Below are 20,833 nucleotides of genomic sequence, written 5' to 3'. Positions count from 1 at the left end.
TGGTGGAAAGCAGAAGCATAGCACGAGGAGATCGGCGCGGTGCTTTGCGATGACCTAGAGGTGTGGGATAGGGGGAATGGGAGGGAGGCTTAAGAGGGAGGGGATGTGTGTATGCACGTGGCTGATTCGCTTTGTTGTGCAACAGAGGCTAGCACAGTGTTGTGAAACAATTATACTCCAATAAAGATCTATTTTTTTAAAGAAAAAGAAGAAGAAGAAGAATCCGCCTGCCAATGCAGGGAACACGGGTTTAATCCCTGGTCTGGGAAGATCCTCCCTGCTGTGGAGCAGCTAAGCCCGTGCGCCACAACTACTGAGCCTGCGCTCTAGAGCCCACAGGCCACAACTGCTGAGCCTATGTGCCACAACTACTGAAGCCCACGCGCCTAGAGCCCATGCTCTGCAACGAAGAGTAGCCCCGCTCACCGCAACTAGAGAAAAGACAGCATGCAGTAACGAAGACCCAACACAGCCAAAAATAAATTACTTAAATAAAATAAATTTAAAAAAAAAGAATTGGAACACATGGATTTTCTTCTTAAGTAGTTTCTAATTTTGTTGAGGGAACATAAACACTTCAAAATTATGGGCCTTTGCAAAGCACTACGCAGGTAAATAGTACTTGAATTGTATGCAGATGTAGAACAAAAAAGTAAACTGAGTAGCATAGAGTTAATCAGGAAATAATTCTTTTTTAAAAAAATTAATTAGTTTTAATTTTTGGCTGTGTTGGGTCTTTGTTGCTGCGAGCGGGCTTTCTCTAGTTGTGGCAAGTGGGAGCTACTCTTCGTTGTGGTGCGCGGGCTTCTCATTGCAGTGGCTTCTCTTGTTGTGGAGCATGGGCTCCAGGCTCACGGGCTTCAGTAGTTGTGACACACGGGCTCAGTAGTTGTGGCTCTCGGGCTCTAGAGCACAGGCTCAGTAGTTGTGGTGCACAGGCTTAGTTGCTCCATGGCATGTGGGATCTTCCCGGACTAGGGCTCGAACCCTTGTCCCCTGCATTGGCAGGTAGATTCTTAACCACTGTGCCACCAGGGAAGTCCCCAGGAAATAATTCTTGAAAGAAGTAATAGGAGGAAATATGTAGGATGGAGGGGGACATTTGCCTCTGGAGTTTGTTTAGAGGAGGACTGTACTAGTTTATTCAAATTCATTTTAGTAGGATTTTCGCAGTAGATAATATTAGCAGTTAAAACAGCGGAATTCTGCCATTTTCTTATAAAAATTCAGCTATTAGAAGGGAAGGAAGGCTCATTTAGCCTTATGGCAGATCGTGTTTGTTTTCTGATGCTGGTTTAGATGTAGTGAGAGGGATAGGCCAGTTTTAAAGTGTTACACTGGGAAGAGGTGAGGGAAAGTGCTTGCTTAGGATCATAAAATGCAAATATAATGTTGCTACTTTCTCATTTCTCTGAGTGAGTAGTGTTCATAACCACATCCTTATTTTCTCCCTCATTCCATTACAAAAGAGAGCCTGTTTAAACTATTTATGCAAGTTCTTCATATGTTGCTTTGGGTAGAAACGAACCACACGGTCATGCTAATAAAGATGAGTTAGCATAAATGTGTTCTATTTTATATAAATTGCTAAAATTATTGGAATTCTTTACTGCTTGATCTTCTGTTATTGGTGGTGTTTTGGACAAAAATATTTTCTCTCAGTCTGGTTTCTTTTTTATGCGAGGTGAGGCTAGTAGTTCAGAAACGTGTATGTGATAGGTATAGTAAAAGCTTGAATTAATAAAAATGTTCTAATATTTAGATAGGAAATATCTAGAAATCTAAGGAGTAAATTGTGGTAGGTATTTACCACACACTTACTAAACTTTAACTGCCTCTACAGTTCATGATCATATATTCAGAAATGGGAGGGATAGGATACTGGGAAGGGACATTATATGTCTATATCCTGATGTATTTTAATTTTCAAGATACAAAAGAATTAAAATACATTAATTCGAATTCCTGGAAGGATTTATTCTTGACCTCCTTCAAAAAGTAGCTTACTGGGAGGGAGGGAGACGCAAGAGGGAAGAGATATGGGAACATATGTAAATGTATAACTGATTCACTTTGTTATAAAGCAGAAACTAACACACCATTGTAAAGCAATTATACTCCAATAAAGATGTTAAAAAAAAAAAAGTAGCTTACTAAGAATATTCTGTTGTCACTTTAGCAGTATCTTTGGAAACAATGAGTGTAGTTGCTTGATATATTAAGCTGGGGGATTATCAATTGGTTTGTCTTTTTTAGTTCTGTGGGTTTAAAAAGAGCTCTACTTTCCATGGTTTTGTGGTAAGTGTGGAGCCCAGGACAGCAGTCAAGCAGTCACCGTTTTTTTGGGCCGCACTGTGCCACTTGCAGGATCTTAGTTCCCAGACCAGGGGTCTAATCCATGCCCCTTGCAGTGGAAGCACAGAGTCCTAACCCCTGGACTGCCAGGGAATTCCCTACTTAATTTTTTTTAAATAGCTTTATTGAGATATAATTTATGTACCATAAAGTTCACCTGTTTAAAATGTAAAGTTGAATGATTTTTATTACTGTTTACAGAAAGTGTACAGCCAACACTATAAGCTAATTTTATAACATTTTCATTATCTGAAGAAGAAACCCCATACCCATTAACAATCACCCCTTCCTCCCGCACCTCACGCTAGGCAACCACTAATCTACTTTCTGTCTCTAGACATTTCATATAAATGGGATCATACAATGTGTGATCTTTTGTGTCTGGCTTCTGTCACTTGGAATGTTTCTGAGGTTCATCCATGTTGTGGTATGTTTCGATAATTCATTTTTTTATTGCTGAATCATATTCCATTGTATAGAGCAGTCATCTATTTCCTCTTGGGATTTCTCACTGAAAAGCTATATCCAAAATAAACCTTTTTAAAGAGTTTTATTGTACATTATTACTGTGTGTGTGAATGTGTGTGTGTGTTTCTATGTGCTTCTGTGTGTGCTTGCACATACACACATGCTGGCTGTAGGCCGACCATAGGAAAGGGGTGGGAAGGCCAATAGTCCAGTGGTCTTAACGTGCTTTGAATGCTGTAGAGAGTTATTTCAGATTGACTTAGTAGCAGCACAGAATGGGAGGCACTGTGGCTAGGGTTAGGAGCATAGACTGTGGAATTAAAAGACCTGGATCAGTTCCTGGCACTGCTTCTGACCAGTTCTCTAGGTGGGAAAGCCATTTTGCCTTTCTGAAAATGGGAGTAATAGCTTCTGTAAGAGAGTTCAGGGATACTTAAGAGAAAATATATGTGAAGCACTTGGCAACACATATCATAATACTCAGTAATTGGGAACTCTTGTTTCTATTGATGTGATTATTCATCATCTTTATCCTCATCATAAAAGTATCTGGGCATGCATCTATGTTGGCCTGAATTGTCTTAATGAACATGGCCAATTTTTATAAAGTCAGCTTCGGAAAGTGGTAGCACCCAACCTTTTTCCCCTGTGATTTTTTTTTTTTTGAAATTAGCTTTCAGAACTCATTTATGTGCAGAGGTTAATGTGGTGCCTAAATATGTAAATACCAGAATAATACTTGTGTTACTGAACCAGGTGTGTTTGCCCAAGATGCCGCAAGCCAAACACTGAGACTCGGGTTGGTTTACAGCCAAGAGTTTATTCACAAGGCAGCCAAGTGAGGAGGAGATGGAAGAACAAGTCTCAGGTCCACCTCCCTGAAGGCAAGGAGGTCAGGGTATTTATGGGGTAAGCAGGCGTGGTCTTAGGCATAGAGAAAGGTGATTAAAGGCAGGGAAAAGGTGAGATAATCCTTGTTCTGCACAGGCACATCTAGGTTACATGCTTCTTCATATTCAAACTAGAGTCGCTTAGCTTGATCTGAGGGTGTAGTCTTCTGGCCCTCTGATGTTAAAAGGCCATTTACTGAACATCTGTGCAGCCCCCGTTTTAGGGTCAGCGGTCCCAAGCAGCCCCCAGCCAGCTTACACTGGGCAGGAGCTGACTCCAAGTTCCTTTAAAACAACTGGGGCTGTGTGAATGCTGGGAAAGCCTGCAGTTATAAAAGAGGCAAAAAGAGAGAAAGAAAAAAACTAAGGCGAACTTAATCAATGAAAGCAGTTTACGAGCAAAGGGTTTTTAACAAGCTGTTCCCTTATCGGTTCTGTAAGACAAGTTCAAGACTTTCTCTTAGTTATCAACTTCGGTTAACTCTTTGGGGCACAATTTCCCTTGTCAGGATCATCCTGTATTTTTCCAGAAGGTTCACAGTCCCATATCTACAATCAAAACTCTAAAATATCTGAAAACCAAAAGTTTTTTTTTAACACATTTGATGGCAAAACCTGACCTGCACAGATGTGATGCTGTTTACAGCTCTTTTTTATCCCACTTGGTATGAACAATCATAGCTTTCCTACAGGTATATTAAAGTGTTGGGTTTTGGGGTGCTGCAGATCCCACTGGTTATATATTAATAGATTACCCTGTGATCTTAAGGCCTGTATAGACACTAGAATAGGTGCCTATTTATTTTAAACAATATATAGGATGTTTTCTACAAGACTTACCTCAAATAGGCTTAAATAATAAAGGATATTTATTGGGTAATTAAGATGACCCCAGACTACTTTTGGTAAGGTCTTCACTGATCCCTAATTAACAAATCCATGAATTTCAATTTTACCTTTCAGGCCAGTAGTAGAAGTCACTTAACTTGTGAGTACCTCAAGCCCAACAATCCAAGGTGGTCTCAGCTAGGTTTTATTTCTGCTTATCATGGATATGTGCTGGTGTATGGGGTTTGTAAAGATCTTCAGGAGGTGTCCATGAGGAAGGTATCTGTAAGGCTGTTTGAACTTGACTCTATCATTGCCACTCACCTACCAGTTAGGCTGTCTCTGGGCAAGCCTCCCTCTACAGTACTTGTTATATTGTGTTGTAACTTTATCTGTGTGCCTCTCCACTACATTAAGAGATCCTTCAGTGTGTAGAGGTTGTGTCTTACTCATTTTTATCCCCAGTGCCTTGCTTAGTGCCTGGAAAGTACTGCTCAGTAAATGTTGGTTCAGTGCCTGAACAAATGAGTATTAGGTTGGCCCTGACTGAAGTCATTTCACAGTGACTAAACTGAGGAGGAAGAAGAGGGGGAGGGGGATGTGGAGCAGGACGGGGTGTGGGGTGTCATTGTTTGCAGAGAGAACTGTCCTGTTCCTTAATGTATCCCAAGTCTAGCAATGAATCAAACATATATTGAGTGTCCAATAAAAGATTTGGAAGAATGAATGAAAAGATAAGTCCTCTAGTTTACCCCTAGTCCTAAAATATTTAAAGTGTAAAGTGTATATGTTTTTAGAAACAGACGTTCCTATTGCCTAGAACTAGAACCTCAAATCGTGGTCCCCTTCCATCCCCTTTCTTACTTCATCGCAAGGCTGCAGTGAGTTTGGTTAGCATCCCTTCAGATCTCTACTGAACCTTCTAACTGCGGTCAAAGCTGCTACCCTGGCCACAAGTCCCTGTCTTCTACCATCTGTCTCACCTGCTTTTGGTCTCTAACATCCCTCACTGTGACAGCTTCCTCACTGTGCAAGCCTGTTCCCTTCTCAAGGACTTAGTCGTTCTCTCCGTGTAAGGAGAGGCAGAGCTCCTTGATCTTGGCGGTCTCTCTGTTCAGATCAGAGCCCATCCCTGCCCTCCTAACCTCAGACAGCTCTGTCACAGGTTACCCAAAGCTCACCTCATTTCGGTCTGCAGCCCTTTTCTCTTTGGGGTTTAGTAACCCTTCTGGTAGATAGGACCAGACTCTAAGTTTTTTCTGATAATTATATACTAAAAGCAAAAAGTAGTGCTTTTTGTCGCTAATAAAAATTTGTCCATGATGGAGTATTTCTCTCAGGTATTTGAGTTAATACCTTTAACATTGATGTGCAGTTTTAGGAAGTTGTAAAGAAATGAGATCAAGAAGAGTTAGTACTGTTTACCCATTGAAAAGGACTGGAGACTGGTTTTTTGTTTTTTCCTTTGTGAAATAAATGCATGGTGAATAATAGTTAAAGGAAAGTCCTTAATTAGAATTTGGGTGTCTCTGTTCCAGTTTTAATTCATCCAGTATGTTGAAAGAAAAGACTATCAAATGGGACATAGTATTTAAGTAATAAATTTCCTATTTTGATAGACACATTATTTATGGATATTTTCTCTTAAGGAAATGTAAATGTTAGAACAAATTGCAGGAGAGATGGTATCAGCTACCACAAATTACTGAGTACTTTGTGACTCTGCTTAGCTTTATTTAAGGAGATTTTTATCTACTGTGAGGCTTATTTAGTAGGCACTTTTAGAGTCCAATGTCATAGAAGGTTGTTAATTTTAAAGTTTTATGTAGAGCCTTCTTTAGCAATGAAAATCTTTTACAGAATAAGGACTAAACTTTTAATATTTTTGACTAGCTTATTTAAAAGATGAATTTAGATTGGCACCAAGCCAGATCTGAGGGCTAGACGCTCAGTGATTTGCTGGCTATCATAAAGATGTAGTACAGTTTTCTTTTTGTTTGGTTTACTCTTTACCTTCAAGTAGACCTCATGTGGTCTGGTCACTGTGTTCTGAGCAGAACATTATGCATTAATTAAAGCTCCACTGTGACTTAATTTTTACAGACTTAAATTTTAGCATAACTTAATTTCAGGGAGGAAAGGAGAGCTTTAAATCCCTGATCATGAAAATTCATTTTGAGATTTTTTTTTTTTTTTAATTATTTTTTGGCTGCACTGGGTCTTCGTTGCTGCACGCAGTCTTTCTCTAGTTGAGGCCAGTGGGGGCTACTCTTCCTTGTGGTGCGTGAGCTTCTCATTGTGGTGGCTTCTCTTGTTGCGGAGCATGGGCTCTAGGTGTGCGAGCTTCAGTAGTTGTGGTTCATGGGCTCTAGAGCGCAGGCTCAGTAGTTGTGGTGCACGGGCTTAGTTGCTCCACGGTATGTGGGATCTTCATGGACCAGGGATCGAACCTGTGTCCCCTGCATTGGCAGGCGGATTCTTAACCACCGCGCCACCAGGGAAGTCCCATTTTGAGATTTTTTAAAAATGCCCATCCAAGGAAAGAAACCTCAAGTAGGTGTCTTTCTATAACCTACCTTTTAGTGTTTCTTGTTTATAATTTTTCTTTGGATTTGTTTCATTTTGATCCTTGAAAATATGCAGAGGATGAAATCTTAATTTTGGAATTATTTTTCTTGGTTGAAACTGGAATTACAGGGGTTTTTATGGCATTTCCCCTAATATATTACTGGTGGGGGTGGGGCAGAAGAGCCATGTTTTTAAGGTTTTTAGGAAGGAGAACTATTTAATGACAGAATTGTACAAACCAGGTTTTATTTTTATGAGGCCTGCTTTACTAAGTTAAATTCTTTGGCTCTACTTTCGAGCAGTCAGATAGTTACTTGCAACCATTTCTTATAGCTCAGTGGTCAAAGCTAAGTGACTTGTACCTGATTGAGTTGTTTTAAAATAACATAAGGAATTGATGCCTTTCCAAATGTTTTCCATATCAGTTAATTCTGTATAATTGACGTCTTAGTCTGAAGTGCTCTTGCATTACGAAAAGGGAGGTTGTAAAACTTTTCAAAGGAACTCAGTTTAATTTATAGTATTTTCACCATTTTTTGGCAGGACTTTGTGTCATTGTATCAGGATTTCGAAAACTTCTATACAAGGAACCTCTACATGAGGATTAGAGACAACTGGAATCGGCCCATCTGCAGTGTGCCTGGGGCCAGGGTGGACATCATGGAGAGACAGTCTCATGATTACAACTGGTCGTTCAAGTGAGTCTCGGTTGGGAAATTGTTTCTTGACAACAAAAAAAGAATTTCTTCACTTCAGAAGATATTGTATTGCAATTTGAATATTCTGTCAAAATAGGAGTGGAAACTGAGAGTACAATACAGCATGATTAGTTTCCTTGCATATTGTTCATTGTTACTGAGATTTTTTTTTTTAAATAAATTTATGTATTTATTTAATTTTGGCTGCGTTGGGTCTTCGTTGTTGCACGCGGGCTTTCTCTGGTTACGGTGGGCGGGGGCTACTCTTTGTTGCAGTGCGCAGGCTTCTCACTGTGGTGGCTTCTCTTGTTGCGGAGCATGGGCTCTAGGTGGCTTCAGTAGTTGTGGCGCGAGGGCTCAGTAATTGTGGCTCACAGGCTCTAGAGTGCAGGCTCAGGAGTTGTGGCGCACGGGCTTAGTTGCTCCGCGTTATTTGGGATCTTCCCGGACCAGGGCTTGAACCCCTATCCCCTGCATTGGCAGGCGGATTCTTAACCACTGTGCCACCAGGGAAGCCCTGAGATTTTTTAAATGCATTTTGCTACTACATTTGTCACTGTGTTGGATTATAGTTGAAAACAAAATTTGACTTATTAAAAAAACTCACACAAAGAAAAACCATCCTTTCTGTTATGCCATTTACCAGAATCAGTTATCTGAATTTATTTATGGATATTTTAATTTCTCAAATGATTCAAGGAGTGCTTTTACTTAAATGGATTGAATTGTTTAGAAAACTTTTTATGTTCGTAAGATTTTATTTTGTTTATATTGTACAGGCATTACATGGTTGTATGGTCATTATTTTTAAAAAAAGACAAATAATACAAATAAACTGAAGGTCCCCTATGACAGCTAACCACTGTCCTTTTGCAAGTCCACTTCCCCACAAATCCTCACTTCCCAGAGGTGACCATTGTTATCAGTTTATTGTATATTATTCCTCCATATGTTTTCTATGGCGTGTATATATATATATATATATATATATATATATATATATATATATATATATATATATATATATATATAGTGTATTACTGGGGTTGCACACAGGTAGTTTTTGATTTACAAAAACGGGATCATACTATAGAAATTATTTTATATCTCGCTTTTTTTACTTGCTAACATACTGGTAACAACATCCTTCTTGTGTACGTTCACAGCAAGCTCACTATTTGTAGTGGCTGTTTAGTGTTCTACAGTACAGATACATATAATGTAGAGTAGATAGGGCTACGTCATCCTGTGTTAAAAACCCCCAAAACCTCAGCGTTAAGACAGAAGAGTTTATTTCTTGTCCCTACTTCATGTCCCTCTTAGATTGGTGGAGCCTCTGAACCATGTTGTCCTCACTTGGGGTCCCAGGCTGACTGAGCTTCCACCATGTGGAAAGTCACGGGTCTGTGTGCCTGGGAAAGGGACACAGTAGATAAATTGTGTAGTGACTCTTAAAGGATCCTTAAGCGTATATCCTTTTATATGTGTGTAGGAATTGCTGAGTCAAAGATATGTATATCTTTTAATAGAGAAGTACTGTCAAAGTGCCCTCCAAAGAAAGGTACTGACTGATGTTCTTATCTACAGCATATGAGAGTGTCCTGGCCAACACTGGATATAGTCAGTTTTTATTTTTATTTATTTATTTTAAAAAATTAAAAAAAATTTTTTTTTGGCTTTGCCTCGTGGCTTGCAGGATCTTAGTTCCCTGACCAGGGATTGAACCAGGGCCACAGAAGTGAAAGCGCCGAGTTCTAACCATTGGACTGCCAGGGAATTCCCATGATATGGTCAGTTTTTAAACATCCCTATTGATAAGTAAAAACTGGTGTTTTGTTTTAACTTCCGTCTTCCTAATTGGTAGTGAGTTTGAGTTGCTTTTCATCTAGACCATATTCTCTCTACTTCCTATAGATGGTGCTTCCTTTTGTATTATCAATAAGTTTATCATCACATATATTTGATTTGCTTTTGAGTTTCATGAACTTTTTTGCTATTGAAATACAGGTACACAGGGAATGTAATTAAAGATGTTATAAACATGGGTTCCTACAACTATCTTGGGTTTGCACGGAATACTGGACCATGTCAAGAGGCAGCTGCCAAAGTCCTGGAGGAATATGGAGTTGGAGTGTGCAGCACTCGGCAGGAAATTGGTAAGTGTAGGCTCTGTTTGGCCAGCTGATGTTCTTATTCTTAACTTTTTTACTCAGGAGGGAATATTACTGAGATAGAGCTAGAATACTGTATAGAGCATCCAAATACATACTTTGCCATGTAGTTTAGATCAGGTAAAGAATGCTTTATTTTTCTGAAGTGATGGATGATTTTAATGCTTTCAGTGTGTTTTGAGATATATTTTATCTTTTCCATTATGTTATACTTACAGAATATCTCTAGAAAAGTTCCATTAAGTATTTGTTTCATTTATAACTTTAATGTTGACTTTATTGGCTTTTGCAAATGATAGTGGTTGAGAGTACTACTTACTAGTACTGAGCTCTTGGGCATATGAGCGTTAATCTGCTTCCATCCTGGTAAATTGGGGCTAATAATAATTCCTACACTATAGGGGTGTTTCAAGAATTAAATAAGCTAATTCATGTAAAGTGCTTGTAACATGGTAAACCCTCAATAAACATTAACTCTTTTATTATTATTACAAGTGTATAAAATGTAAAAGCGAACAGATTTCTACAAAGAGATTTAATTTATTTAAGTTCAAAGGAGGATTCCTAATTTTTCCATTTTGTTCAAGAGAACTGATAACCATAAAAGTTATAAGGCAACTTTCTGGATATTTATTACTGTGAATCACCCCAAAACTTAGTAGATTAAAACAACAATTCATTATTATTTCACGTGGGTCTATCCCCAGTGATGTGGTTAAGGGAGCATTGTGCAGTGACGACATAGAGTAATCATACCTTACATCTTTTTTTAAAGGATATTTTTTAAAATTTATTTATTTATTTATTTATTTATGGCCACGTTGGGTCTTCGTTGCTATGCGCGAGCTTGCTCTAGTTGTGGTGAGCGGGGGCTACTCTTCGCTGTGGTGTGTGGACTTCTCACTGCAGTGGCTTCTCATGGCGGAGCACAGGCTCCACCGGTGCATGGGCTTCAGTAGTTGTGGCGCATGGGCTCAGTAGTTGTGGCTCACGGGCTCTAGAGCGCAGGCTCAGTAGTTGTGGTGCACAGGCTTAGTTGCTCTGCAGCATGTGGGATCTTCCCGGGCCAGGGCTTGAACCCGTGTCCCCTGCATTGGCAGGCGGATTCTTAACCACTGCGCCACCAGGGAAGCCCCCCTTACGTCTTTACAGCGCTTTATATTGTATAAATTTCTTGAACATCTTATCCCTTCTGATCTTTACAACAATGTCATGGGGTAGATATAGCAAATATTATTATTGGTATTTAACAGATAAGAAACAGGCCCAGAGAGGATAAATGACTTGCTTAAGCTTTAAGGACACATAGTATCCAAGTTCAGCAGTCTTCTTTCTCTGCATCTTTTCTCTCTGCGTGTAGCCATTATCATTAATCAGTGTTGTTCGGTCCTTAGGGATTTGAGCACTTGATGTAAAATTTGAGCATTTGATGTAAAATCATAATAAAAAGTGAGGGAAGGTGTTTTTTAACTTGGCTTTTGCTACATAACAGATCATTCCAAAACTTAGTGGCTTAAAACAGAAACATGTATTTATTTGCTTGTGATTCTGTAATTTGGAAAGGACTTGACATTTTATCTCGGCTCCATGTGGAGTTGGGTGGAGCATTATGACTGACGAGATAGAGTATCCAAGATAGTGTCACTTACATGTCTGGCACCTCAGCTGAGTGGTGAGCCCTGCCCCTTCCTTCCATAGTCCCTCATCCTCCAGAGCCCCTCCCTGTCCACATGATCTGTCTTTACAAGAGGCTAGTTAGACTATTTTACATGGCAGCTGACTTCAAATGTATAAAAGCAGATGCTGCCAGGCCCCTTAAGGCATAGACTTGGAACCAGCATGTGTGAACAGGAATGGGAGAAATTGTTGGCAACCCTTTTTATAGAAATGCCACCACAGGTGCTGCATCTGATTTTATTCAACTATTGTATTCTTTATGAGCCTTTACTCTTCATAATACTGACTCCTTCATAGACCTTAGTCTGAAAAGGTTATAACACATAGACTATGATTTCTTTTTATAAAGTAATGAGTAATTCTTAAATTTGGAGTTTGGTGGTATTGACTTCATTAACTTCACACAGGAAACCTGGACAAGCATGAAGAACTAGAGAAGCTTGTGGCAAGTTTCTTGGGAGTGGAAGCTGCTATGACATATGGCATGGGATTTGCAACAAACTCAATGAACATTCCTGCTCTTGTTAGCAAAGTAAGATTTAGTCTGTCATTTATGAAAACTCCCTCGTATATATCTTCTTTTGTTTTGTAAGGCATTCAGGCAAGCCAGAAGCTATTGTAAACTTTAAACATAGTTTACCCAAAGACACTGCTATCATAAAATTTTATATAATTTGTGTATAAGTGTATCCCATGGAGACTTTTATCAGTTGAAGCTTTTTCTCTGGAACCCATGATCTTTTCTCCTTCCATTAGATGACTCTTGCCTTCTTCGTTTCATACAGTTTTAAAGGGATTCTCATAAATAAATTCTCATAAAAGATTAAAATTATGGAAGAAAGGATGTTTAGTTTGGAAATTATTTATCAGGTGGTTTTCTGTAATAGAAAAATATGAAAATATATAGGTCCCTAATACTTGTTCTTACTGTAATGCATGTTGTTCAGAGATATATGGGCCAATTATGTGTATATATGTATATAATATATATATATGTATAATATAGGTAATAATATAGGTTAAAAGTAATAATATAGGTAAATAATAAGTTAAAAGTAATATATATGTATGTATTTTATTTTCTGTGGGTAGAGTTTGTGAGGGGACAGTAGAAGAGATAAAAGATAAGAGACCTTGTAAATCACATTTTAACAGATTGGCACTATCAACTTGAAAGGGCCCTCAAGGGCTGGCCCTACACATCTCATTTTAACATTGATATCTAGGCATGGTATATTGAAAAATCAGTGTATTAATGAGCAGAAGACCTGAGTTTTTTTGGTTGGTTATATGGTCAGATTTAGCTGTGTGACCATGAGCATGTCACAACCTTTCTGAGCCTCAAATTTTCCTTTGTGAAATGAGGTACTTGGACTAGGTTAACATACATATATGGTTCCTCAAGGAATAGATGGGACAAATAGAAAACAAAAAGCAAGAGAAGAGATTTAAACACAACTATATTGATATCATATTAAATATGAATGGTTTATATAGTCCAATTAGAAGATAGAGATTGTCAGACTAGATAAAATTAAATAGGCTTCCACCAGATACCTACTTTAAATTTAAAGACACAGGGAATTCCCTGGTCCAGTGATTAGGACTCAGTGCTTTCACTGCTGTGAGCCCAGGTTCAGTCCCTATTTGGGTAACTAAGATCCTGCAAGCTACACGGCATGGCCAAAATTAAAAAAAAAAAAAAAAAAGACACAGGTTAAAAGTAAAAGGATGGAAAAAGTTATAGCATGTAAACAGTAATAATGATTTATATAATATTTTATTATAATATAAACTAATAAATATTATAGATAATATCAATATCATATATAATATTAATATAATAATATAAACAAAGATTTCAGAGCAAATTGATAACTTTGCTGTTGTGCAGGCTTTCCTTAATAAGATATAATTATTAATGATTTTAACATTTTGTAGTTTGTCTAACTAAACCTTTGCCCCCAGCTTCTTACCTTCCTGTACTTGTGGTTTTGCAGGGTTGCCTGATTCTGAGTGATGAACTGAACCATGCATCACTGGTTCTAGGAGCCAGACTCTCAGGAGCAACCATTCGAGTCTTCAAACACAACAGTGAGTTTGTCATGGAATTTACTGCTGGCTTTAGTGTTTAATATTCTTTGGGTTAGTGGCAGTGGTAACATTAGTTACATTAATAGGAAATATAAGTGAAGCTGAAGTAGCAACATTTAAAATGTCTTTCTGGTCCAGTCTTTTAAAAGTTATTATCTTTCTCATTGGAATAAAAATAAAGGTTGAAGGAAGGCTTTTGGTACAAAGTAAAAACATTGTTCTTTTTTTTGACTTCGAACTTTTTCATCTTCCTTGTTTACAAGTCAGTTGTTTAGTATGCATTTGCTAGATGCCTGTGGTATGTCTTGCCATAACATTAGGGGTATTAAGGTGAATAAAGCAAGCTCCCTGATCTCAAGGATCTCTGACTGGTTGCTAAAGAGACTATAGACAAACCAGTAGTTAGAATACAACAGATGAATACTGAAATGCAGATATGAACAGGTGATGTAAAAGCACGGAGAAGAGTGGCACTAAGCCAGACCTTTCTCCCTAAATGGAAATATCTTTGTGCATTATTAAAATAATCACAATAAAAATGCATAACTTAGCAAGTTAAAACCCTCATGTAGAGAGGAAAGATTACCAAACTGTTCAATATCATCATTTACCAAACTGTGTACATGTATAGATAAAAGTCTAAAAGAATATACACCCAAATGTTAGGTCTGTGCCGCTGGTTGGAAGGTTTATGGATGGTAATAACTTTCTTCCTTTTGTCTTTGTTTTGTCTAAAATGTTTTACAGTGAGAATGATATATACAGTATTTTGTTTTATGTAAATGGGATTTATTAAACACTGTTGTGTGACTTGCTGTTTTCTTGCAACACATCGGAAACTTTGGCAGTACGTGTGACTGTCCTCCTCCCGTAATGCCAGGGTGGCAGGCAGTGCCCTTATGCAGTCCATCCCTCAGTTTGAACATCCAGGTTGTTTCTGAATTTTTCTGCTAGATACAGTACTACTTAACGTTCACATTTTTGCTCACTGGTCTGATTAGTACCTTAGGATAAATTCCCAGCAGTCTTTAGAATGCATGGTTAAAATGGTATAAATTTGCTATGCTTTTCCAGATTGCCTCCAAATATGGTACAAATTTTTACACAACAACTCAACTCAAAAATAGTGACTGTTTGTACTCACAGGCCAACATAGGCCATTATGCATCATTTAAAATCTTATCTAATCTAATAAGTCCAATAACATATTAATTTCTATTGCTTTGATTATTAAGTGTTGAGCAACTTCTTATACAGAGTTTTTGTCTTTGTATTTCTTTGTAAATTGGCCATTTTCAAACTGTTTCTCTTTTTACTGATTATAAGAGGCCTTTATGTTGCAATATTTTTATTTTTAGCTTTGTTTTTAGTGTCTTGCTGTGCAGACTTATTAAAATGTTTATGTTGTCACATTTATTGTCTTAAGACTTTTGTTTGGATTTTGTGTAATGGCCTTCCCCATTTTTATCTAAATCTTTAATTTACATGGGATTTGGAGAGTATACTATGAGAGAGGTATTGAATTTTTTTTTCCTGAGTAGATAATATGGTCAAGCATTCCACAGATATTTCCTTTCATCTAAAATTTTGAATCATTGTTTATTTTTCCCTTCCCTTCTGTATATAAACAGAGGAAACTGAAACAATGCGTCCATTTTTACTTGTCTCCTGCTGTTTGCCACACGCCCTCTGCAGCAAGACTAGTGGCTTCAGATGAGACTTTTTACTTTGTGGGAGCATCTCCTATCTCTAGGTTAGATAGCAGATAGATTGTTTTGTTATGAATAACCAAAGGTGTAAACACAGTCACAGCTTTTGGCCATTTTGTGTTTGTAGTATGTGTTTTTATTATCTTATTTCTCTTTTCTACCAATTTGCTCTCTTCTTTTATGAAGAGAGCAAATTCATGTAAGTTTGTAACCCCTTCCTTCAGTGATGAGCAGTAAAGCATATAAAATCAGATTTATGATGGGATGCCTCCCACCCCTGATAAACACACCCTAGACTTAATGTTGCATAGATTTTTGGGCGGGGGGTTCGTAGGGGCATTGTTTCAGGGCAGATATTTTAAGTATGAAATCTGTAGTGGTGGTAACAGTGGTCTTCAAAGCATTTATCTTTAACAGGAAAATTATGCTCCTCATTAATAGTGGTACTAACCAAATGTTTCCTGGGTCTGTTAACCACCTTAATGACCAACAGAGCCAGAAGAACTTGGTTGGGGACAGGCAGCTGGTCAAGTCAGACATGGAACAATCTCAACTGATGGCCAGGCTTGCTAACACATAGATTCATGCATGCCCAGACTGGTGTATTTTCAACCCACTACCAAGATAAAGATATTTAGCAGGCTTTTATTGAATATATCCTAGGTGAAAGGAAATGGGGTGTACACTTTGCAGTTTTTCTCCCATATTTTGCTTCTTAGGAGGTGTATGTATTTGTAGTAGTTCATTCACACTTTCTTGCTCAGCCTTCTTTATGCATTTACTTCTGAATGACTCACTAGGATTAAAGATACAGTTGATTCTATAAATACAAACAAAGCTAACTGAATGGCAAGGTATTTCACATGAAACACTGGTCATTTCATAAGCATGCTAACCAACTGAATCAACTGTGCCACACTCATTTAGTCGAGTTTCTGTGGTTTTGAACACTTGTTACATTCTAGATGAGATTTTAATTCAAGCCAGCAGTAGCTTACCCATTTGGCCTTATCTTTTTCTGCCCAGTTCTAATTATGTTAATGTCCTTTGCTATCTGAGACACACTTCCTGAATAAGAAATGTATATTTGCATTTTAGGGATAAAGTTAGCAAAGAGGAAGATACTTTGTGCTGAAATTATTTTTTGTGTGCCATAGATATGCAAAGCCTAGAGAAGTTGTTGAAAGATGCCATTGTTTATGGTCAACCTCGGACACGAAGGCCCTGGAAGAAAATTCTAATCCTTGTGGAGGGAATATATAGGTAATCCTGCTTTATTATTCTTATGTCTGATTTTCCCCATGGAGTCATAGAAGTTTTAAGCTGAAGGGGACACTAATCTAGACCCCTCTGGAAACTAAGGAGACAGGGTTTCTGACTTGTTAAAATACCTGGCTCTTCTTTATTCTTTCCATCATGCTATATGATCTCCAGATCTCCTTTCTATTTGGCTCCTTTATTTTTCCACTGTTTGTAGAGGGGGTTTATACATAGGGGCAAGAATTGGAATATGTTTTCTAATATGTCAGAACAAATTACACGCCATTTAATTTTAAGAAATATTTTATTTTGCTTACCTATTTGCAGCCCTTGCATTTATTCTCTCATCTCCTAATGTTTTTTATTCTTTCATGTAATTTTAATTACACATGCAATGTGATGCAAAGTCTAATGTTGCCTATAATTACAAACTTTAGAAGAATCTACTGTGACCTCTATCTCTCTGTGGTGAATTAAGATCACTTGTATTCTGGTGTTTGTTTTAAAAGATCCAGTCTCCTTTCATTTAGACATCTGCCTAGCCATGGCATCGTCTATCTTTGCCAGTTTAAAACCACAGACATGCTTCTTTTAAGGCTGGATAATTTCCTTCACCATGTGCTGCTTTGTAGTTTAGCCTTCGGGGGGTAATCTTATTTTTTCTTGTTCCCAAATCTTGTTGTAGCTCTGAATATGGAAAACTAGTGTAATGAACTCGGCACCTTGTTGATGTTCAATAAATATTAATCCTTTCTTTTTCCTTTGGGGGATAAAAAACCATTGCAGTCTATTAATGAACAAAGATTTAGTAAGTGCTGGAAGAGAGTAGTGAGTTAATAACAGAACTGCCTTATAAAATATACTGGAAAAGTAAGTTAAGAACTGTTACATGTTTTATGTAGAAGACTAATAATATAGATTGCAACTTGGTTCCAATGGTATTGTTGAGACTGAATGAGAAGATTATGGACCACAGTTGTAATATATCTCGGGAAAATTTTTTTATTCTAAAGTTGTCTGGAAGTTAACCTGAGTTAGTATGAACCCAAGGAAATAAAGAATTGTTAAAACTGCTAAAAACAAAACAAAACAAAAAAAACCCCACAGGCAGAGTTGTCAGACCATTTAAAAAGGCAGTAAACTTAAAAAATTAATAGTAATAAAGTGTCCAACTCCTAATTTTTGAGAGTTAAGAAGTCTCAGTGTGTGTATTTTTTACCCTGTTTCGCCAGCATGGAGGGATCTATTGTTCGCCTTCCTGAAGTGATTGCCCTTAAGAAGAAATACAAGGCATACTTGTATCTAGATGAAGCTCACAGCATTGGGGCTCTGGGCCCTACAGGACGAGGTGTGGTGGATTACTTTGGCCTGGATCCTGAGGATGTGGACATTATGATGGGAACATTCACAAAGAGCTTTGGTGCTTCTGGAGGATACATCGGAGGCAAGAAGGTAAATGGGCCTTGAGAATCAAGCAGTTAAGGTTCATAAAGGTACTACTGGCTACTAGATTTCGATTTGGTTACTCACATTTAGCAGATAGAGTCCCAAACTTGGATGTGGAGATCCTAAATTTGTTTGTGATTTAGACGTATAATGCCAGCACACTTCACACTTCAGCTGCCTGGTGAGTGACTCTGATAAACTAAAAGCTGGTTCTGTTCATTGTTTGTTGTTTTCTTAATCGTTCTAAACTACATCCTGGTCTGAGTACAGAATACCCTCTTGTATGAAAGAACACACAGTGGTGCTGCCTGTTTGCCATAGTCTTCTATTGGGTTTGAGTTGTGCTCACTATTTCAAACGTAGTGGGGATGTCATGGGAACCGGTGGGGGATAGAAGACCAGTTTCTTCCCCTGCCCTTGGATTCAGATGCATCCTGGGTGAGCATCAAGACAGGAAGAAAAAAGATTACTTTGCTAGCTCTGGTGTACTAACAAGGCATTGTATTTTCCAATTCAAAAATTACATAATGAACTCTGGGGTATTTGAGAATCAATGTAGCATGGTGGAAATGGTTCAACCATGGAGACAGAGCCCTAGGTTTGAGTATTTCCCAAACTTCATGAGACCTTGGGCAAAGTATTTAACCTTTCGATTTCCTTATCAGGAAAACAGAGATAAATGTGCCTGGCTTATAAGATTGTAGTTAGGGTTTAAAAAATAATATACGTCCATGCTATAACGTAGAAGTAACCTTGAAAGCCTTATGTTAAATTAAAGAAGTCAGTCACAAAAGGCTAAAGTATTTTTTTTATATGATATATCCAGAATAGGCAAATCATAGAGACAGAAATAGGTTAGTGGTTGCCAGGGCCTCAGGAGATGGGGGAAGTGGAAAGTGACTGCTAATGGGTATGAGGTTTCTTTTTGAGGTAATGAAAGTGTTCTAAAATTAGATAGTGATGAAAGTTGCACAGCTCTGTGAATATACTGAAAGCCACTGAATTATACACTTTGAAAAAGTGAATACTATGGTATGTGAATTGTATATCAATAAAACTGTTATTTTAAAAAACTCTCCAGTATTAGGAAAAAAACAATGTATGTGAAGTATTTGTACGTAGTACATGGTAGGTGCTTAAATGTCCTTAAATAAATGTCCTTAAATTCCTCTTTAAAATTTGACGCTGGGAGTCTTAAAGCATGGACTTCCTCTGAATAATTCATTGTCTTTTAGAGAAACCCCGTTATCAGTGGTTTTAGTCAAGTTCAATAGATATTTACTTCAATTTTTAAAAGGACCAGGCTCACTTTGGAGAATTGATTGCTTTTTGGTAAGATTTGTTGCTAAACAAAAGGATAGAAAAATAATACTCTGGGAGATCACTGAGGTACAGTGTATTTATGGTTTTTTTGGTTTTGTACAATTTTTAGTATCTACACTGTTTTCTGGCTGCATTTTGTGTCTCCTGTTTTGGTTCTGGAACATAAGCTTCTTTGTGTGCACATTTTATATAAAGACTTAGTGAAGTTAAAAGGTATCAGAGAATAGAGATATACAACTGATTGTTTTGAAATTTTTGTGACTGACAGACAAGTTTTTTTTTTTATTCAGTGAGATGGCTTTAGTGTCCTTATGAAAGACCCAATGAATTTCTGTTTAACTTTTGCCACATTTATATCATTTTATAAATCTCTGTGTATCTGGAGAGGACATTTAGTGTCTTTAAAATTGATATTAGAGAACTGTCTCTTATTCGGGAATGTAGGGATGGGCTTTGCAGGCATGGGATAAGATGCAAATGATATTTTCTGTAATACTTAGAAGTAAGTTGTATCTAAACAGCAATTCAAACGCTTTCTTGTTTAGCATTGCAGAGCTGTTTATAACATTAAATGATATGTTCTCTAAGTTTAGAGGTCTTCTTTAAAGCTAGTTTTTCTTCCTTTCATGTTGTGGCATGTTTAAAAAACGAAAGAGAATTCCCTGGTGGTCCAGTGGTCAGGACTCCTCGCTTTCACTGCTGAGGGCGTGGGTTCAATCCGTGGTCTGGGAACTAAGATCCCACAAGCTGCGCAGCACAGCCAAAAACACAAAACAAAACAAAGCCTAAGGATGTTGCCGTGTGTCTGACCCAGTTGTTGCTGACAGTGTGCTTTGACCGTATTGGTTGATCTCGTGTCTCAGATTGATGTCCCTATTACAGTGCTGTTGAAGGGAGGAGGCTTCTGTCACCTGGGAGGTAGGCAGTGACATTGCCAGTGAATTCACGCACTGCCTCTAATGACTTGCTTCTGTGAACTCCCCAGGAGCTGATCGACTATCTGCGGACACATTCTCATAGTGCAGTGTACGCCACATCACTGTCACCACCTGTTGTGGAGCAGATCATCACTTCTATGAAGTGCATCATGGGGCAGGATGGCACCACCCTTGGTAAGTCTTTCTTTTCTTGGAAAATTTCCTGGGCTCAGTAAATACTTAGCAACCAAAAGTGCTCTTTTTCTTGAGCTTTTAAAGGAGGAGTCAGGTATACCAATGGGCAGAGCTGGCAGGTATGTGAGGTCTTGGTTTCTACGGACACTTTTCAGTGTGTTTACACACACCATGAGAACTAGCCTGGCTCATTTCCTGTTGAACTTTCTTGTATACAGATGGTGAGGCTTTAAT

The 20,833-nt window shown here is 38.0% G+C and overlaps 1 protein-coding gene across 1 annotated transcript in view; it reads left to right on the top strand.

The window, feature by feature from the left end:
- The window catches only part of SPTLC2 (serine palmitoyltransferase long chain base subunit 2), a 119,953-nt gene that overhangs the window by 28,554 nt on the left and 70,566 nt on the right, over positions 1–20,833 (top strand). The window contains exons 3-9 of the mRNA XM_061181139.1: positions 7,653–7,807; positions 9,815–9,963; positions 12,063–12,187; positions 13,656–13,749; positions 16,616–16,721; positions 17,951–18,170; positions 20,473–20,599. Of these exons, the coding sequence (XP_061037122.1) occupies positions 7,653–7,807; positions 9,815–9,963; positions 12,063–12,187; positions 13,656–13,749; positions 16,616–16,721; positions 17,951–18,170; positions 20,473–20,599 (976 nt within the window). The remainder of the gene's footprint in view (positions 1–7,652; positions 7,808–9,814; positions 9,964–12,062; positions 12,188–13,655; positions 13,750–16,615; positions 16,722–17,950; positions 18,171–20,472; positions 20,600–20,833) is intronic.

Source organism: Eubalaena glacialis, chromosome 2, assembly GCF_028564815.1.
Source record: "Eubalaena glacialis isolate mEubGla1 chromosome 2, mEubGla1.1.hap2.+ XY, whole genome shotgun sequence".
Lineage (NCBI taxonomy): Eukaryota > Metazoa > Chordata > Mammalia > Artiodactyla > Balaenidae > Eubalaena > Eubalaena glacialis.
This window is presented reverse-complemented; position numbering and strand designations above follow the sequence as displayed.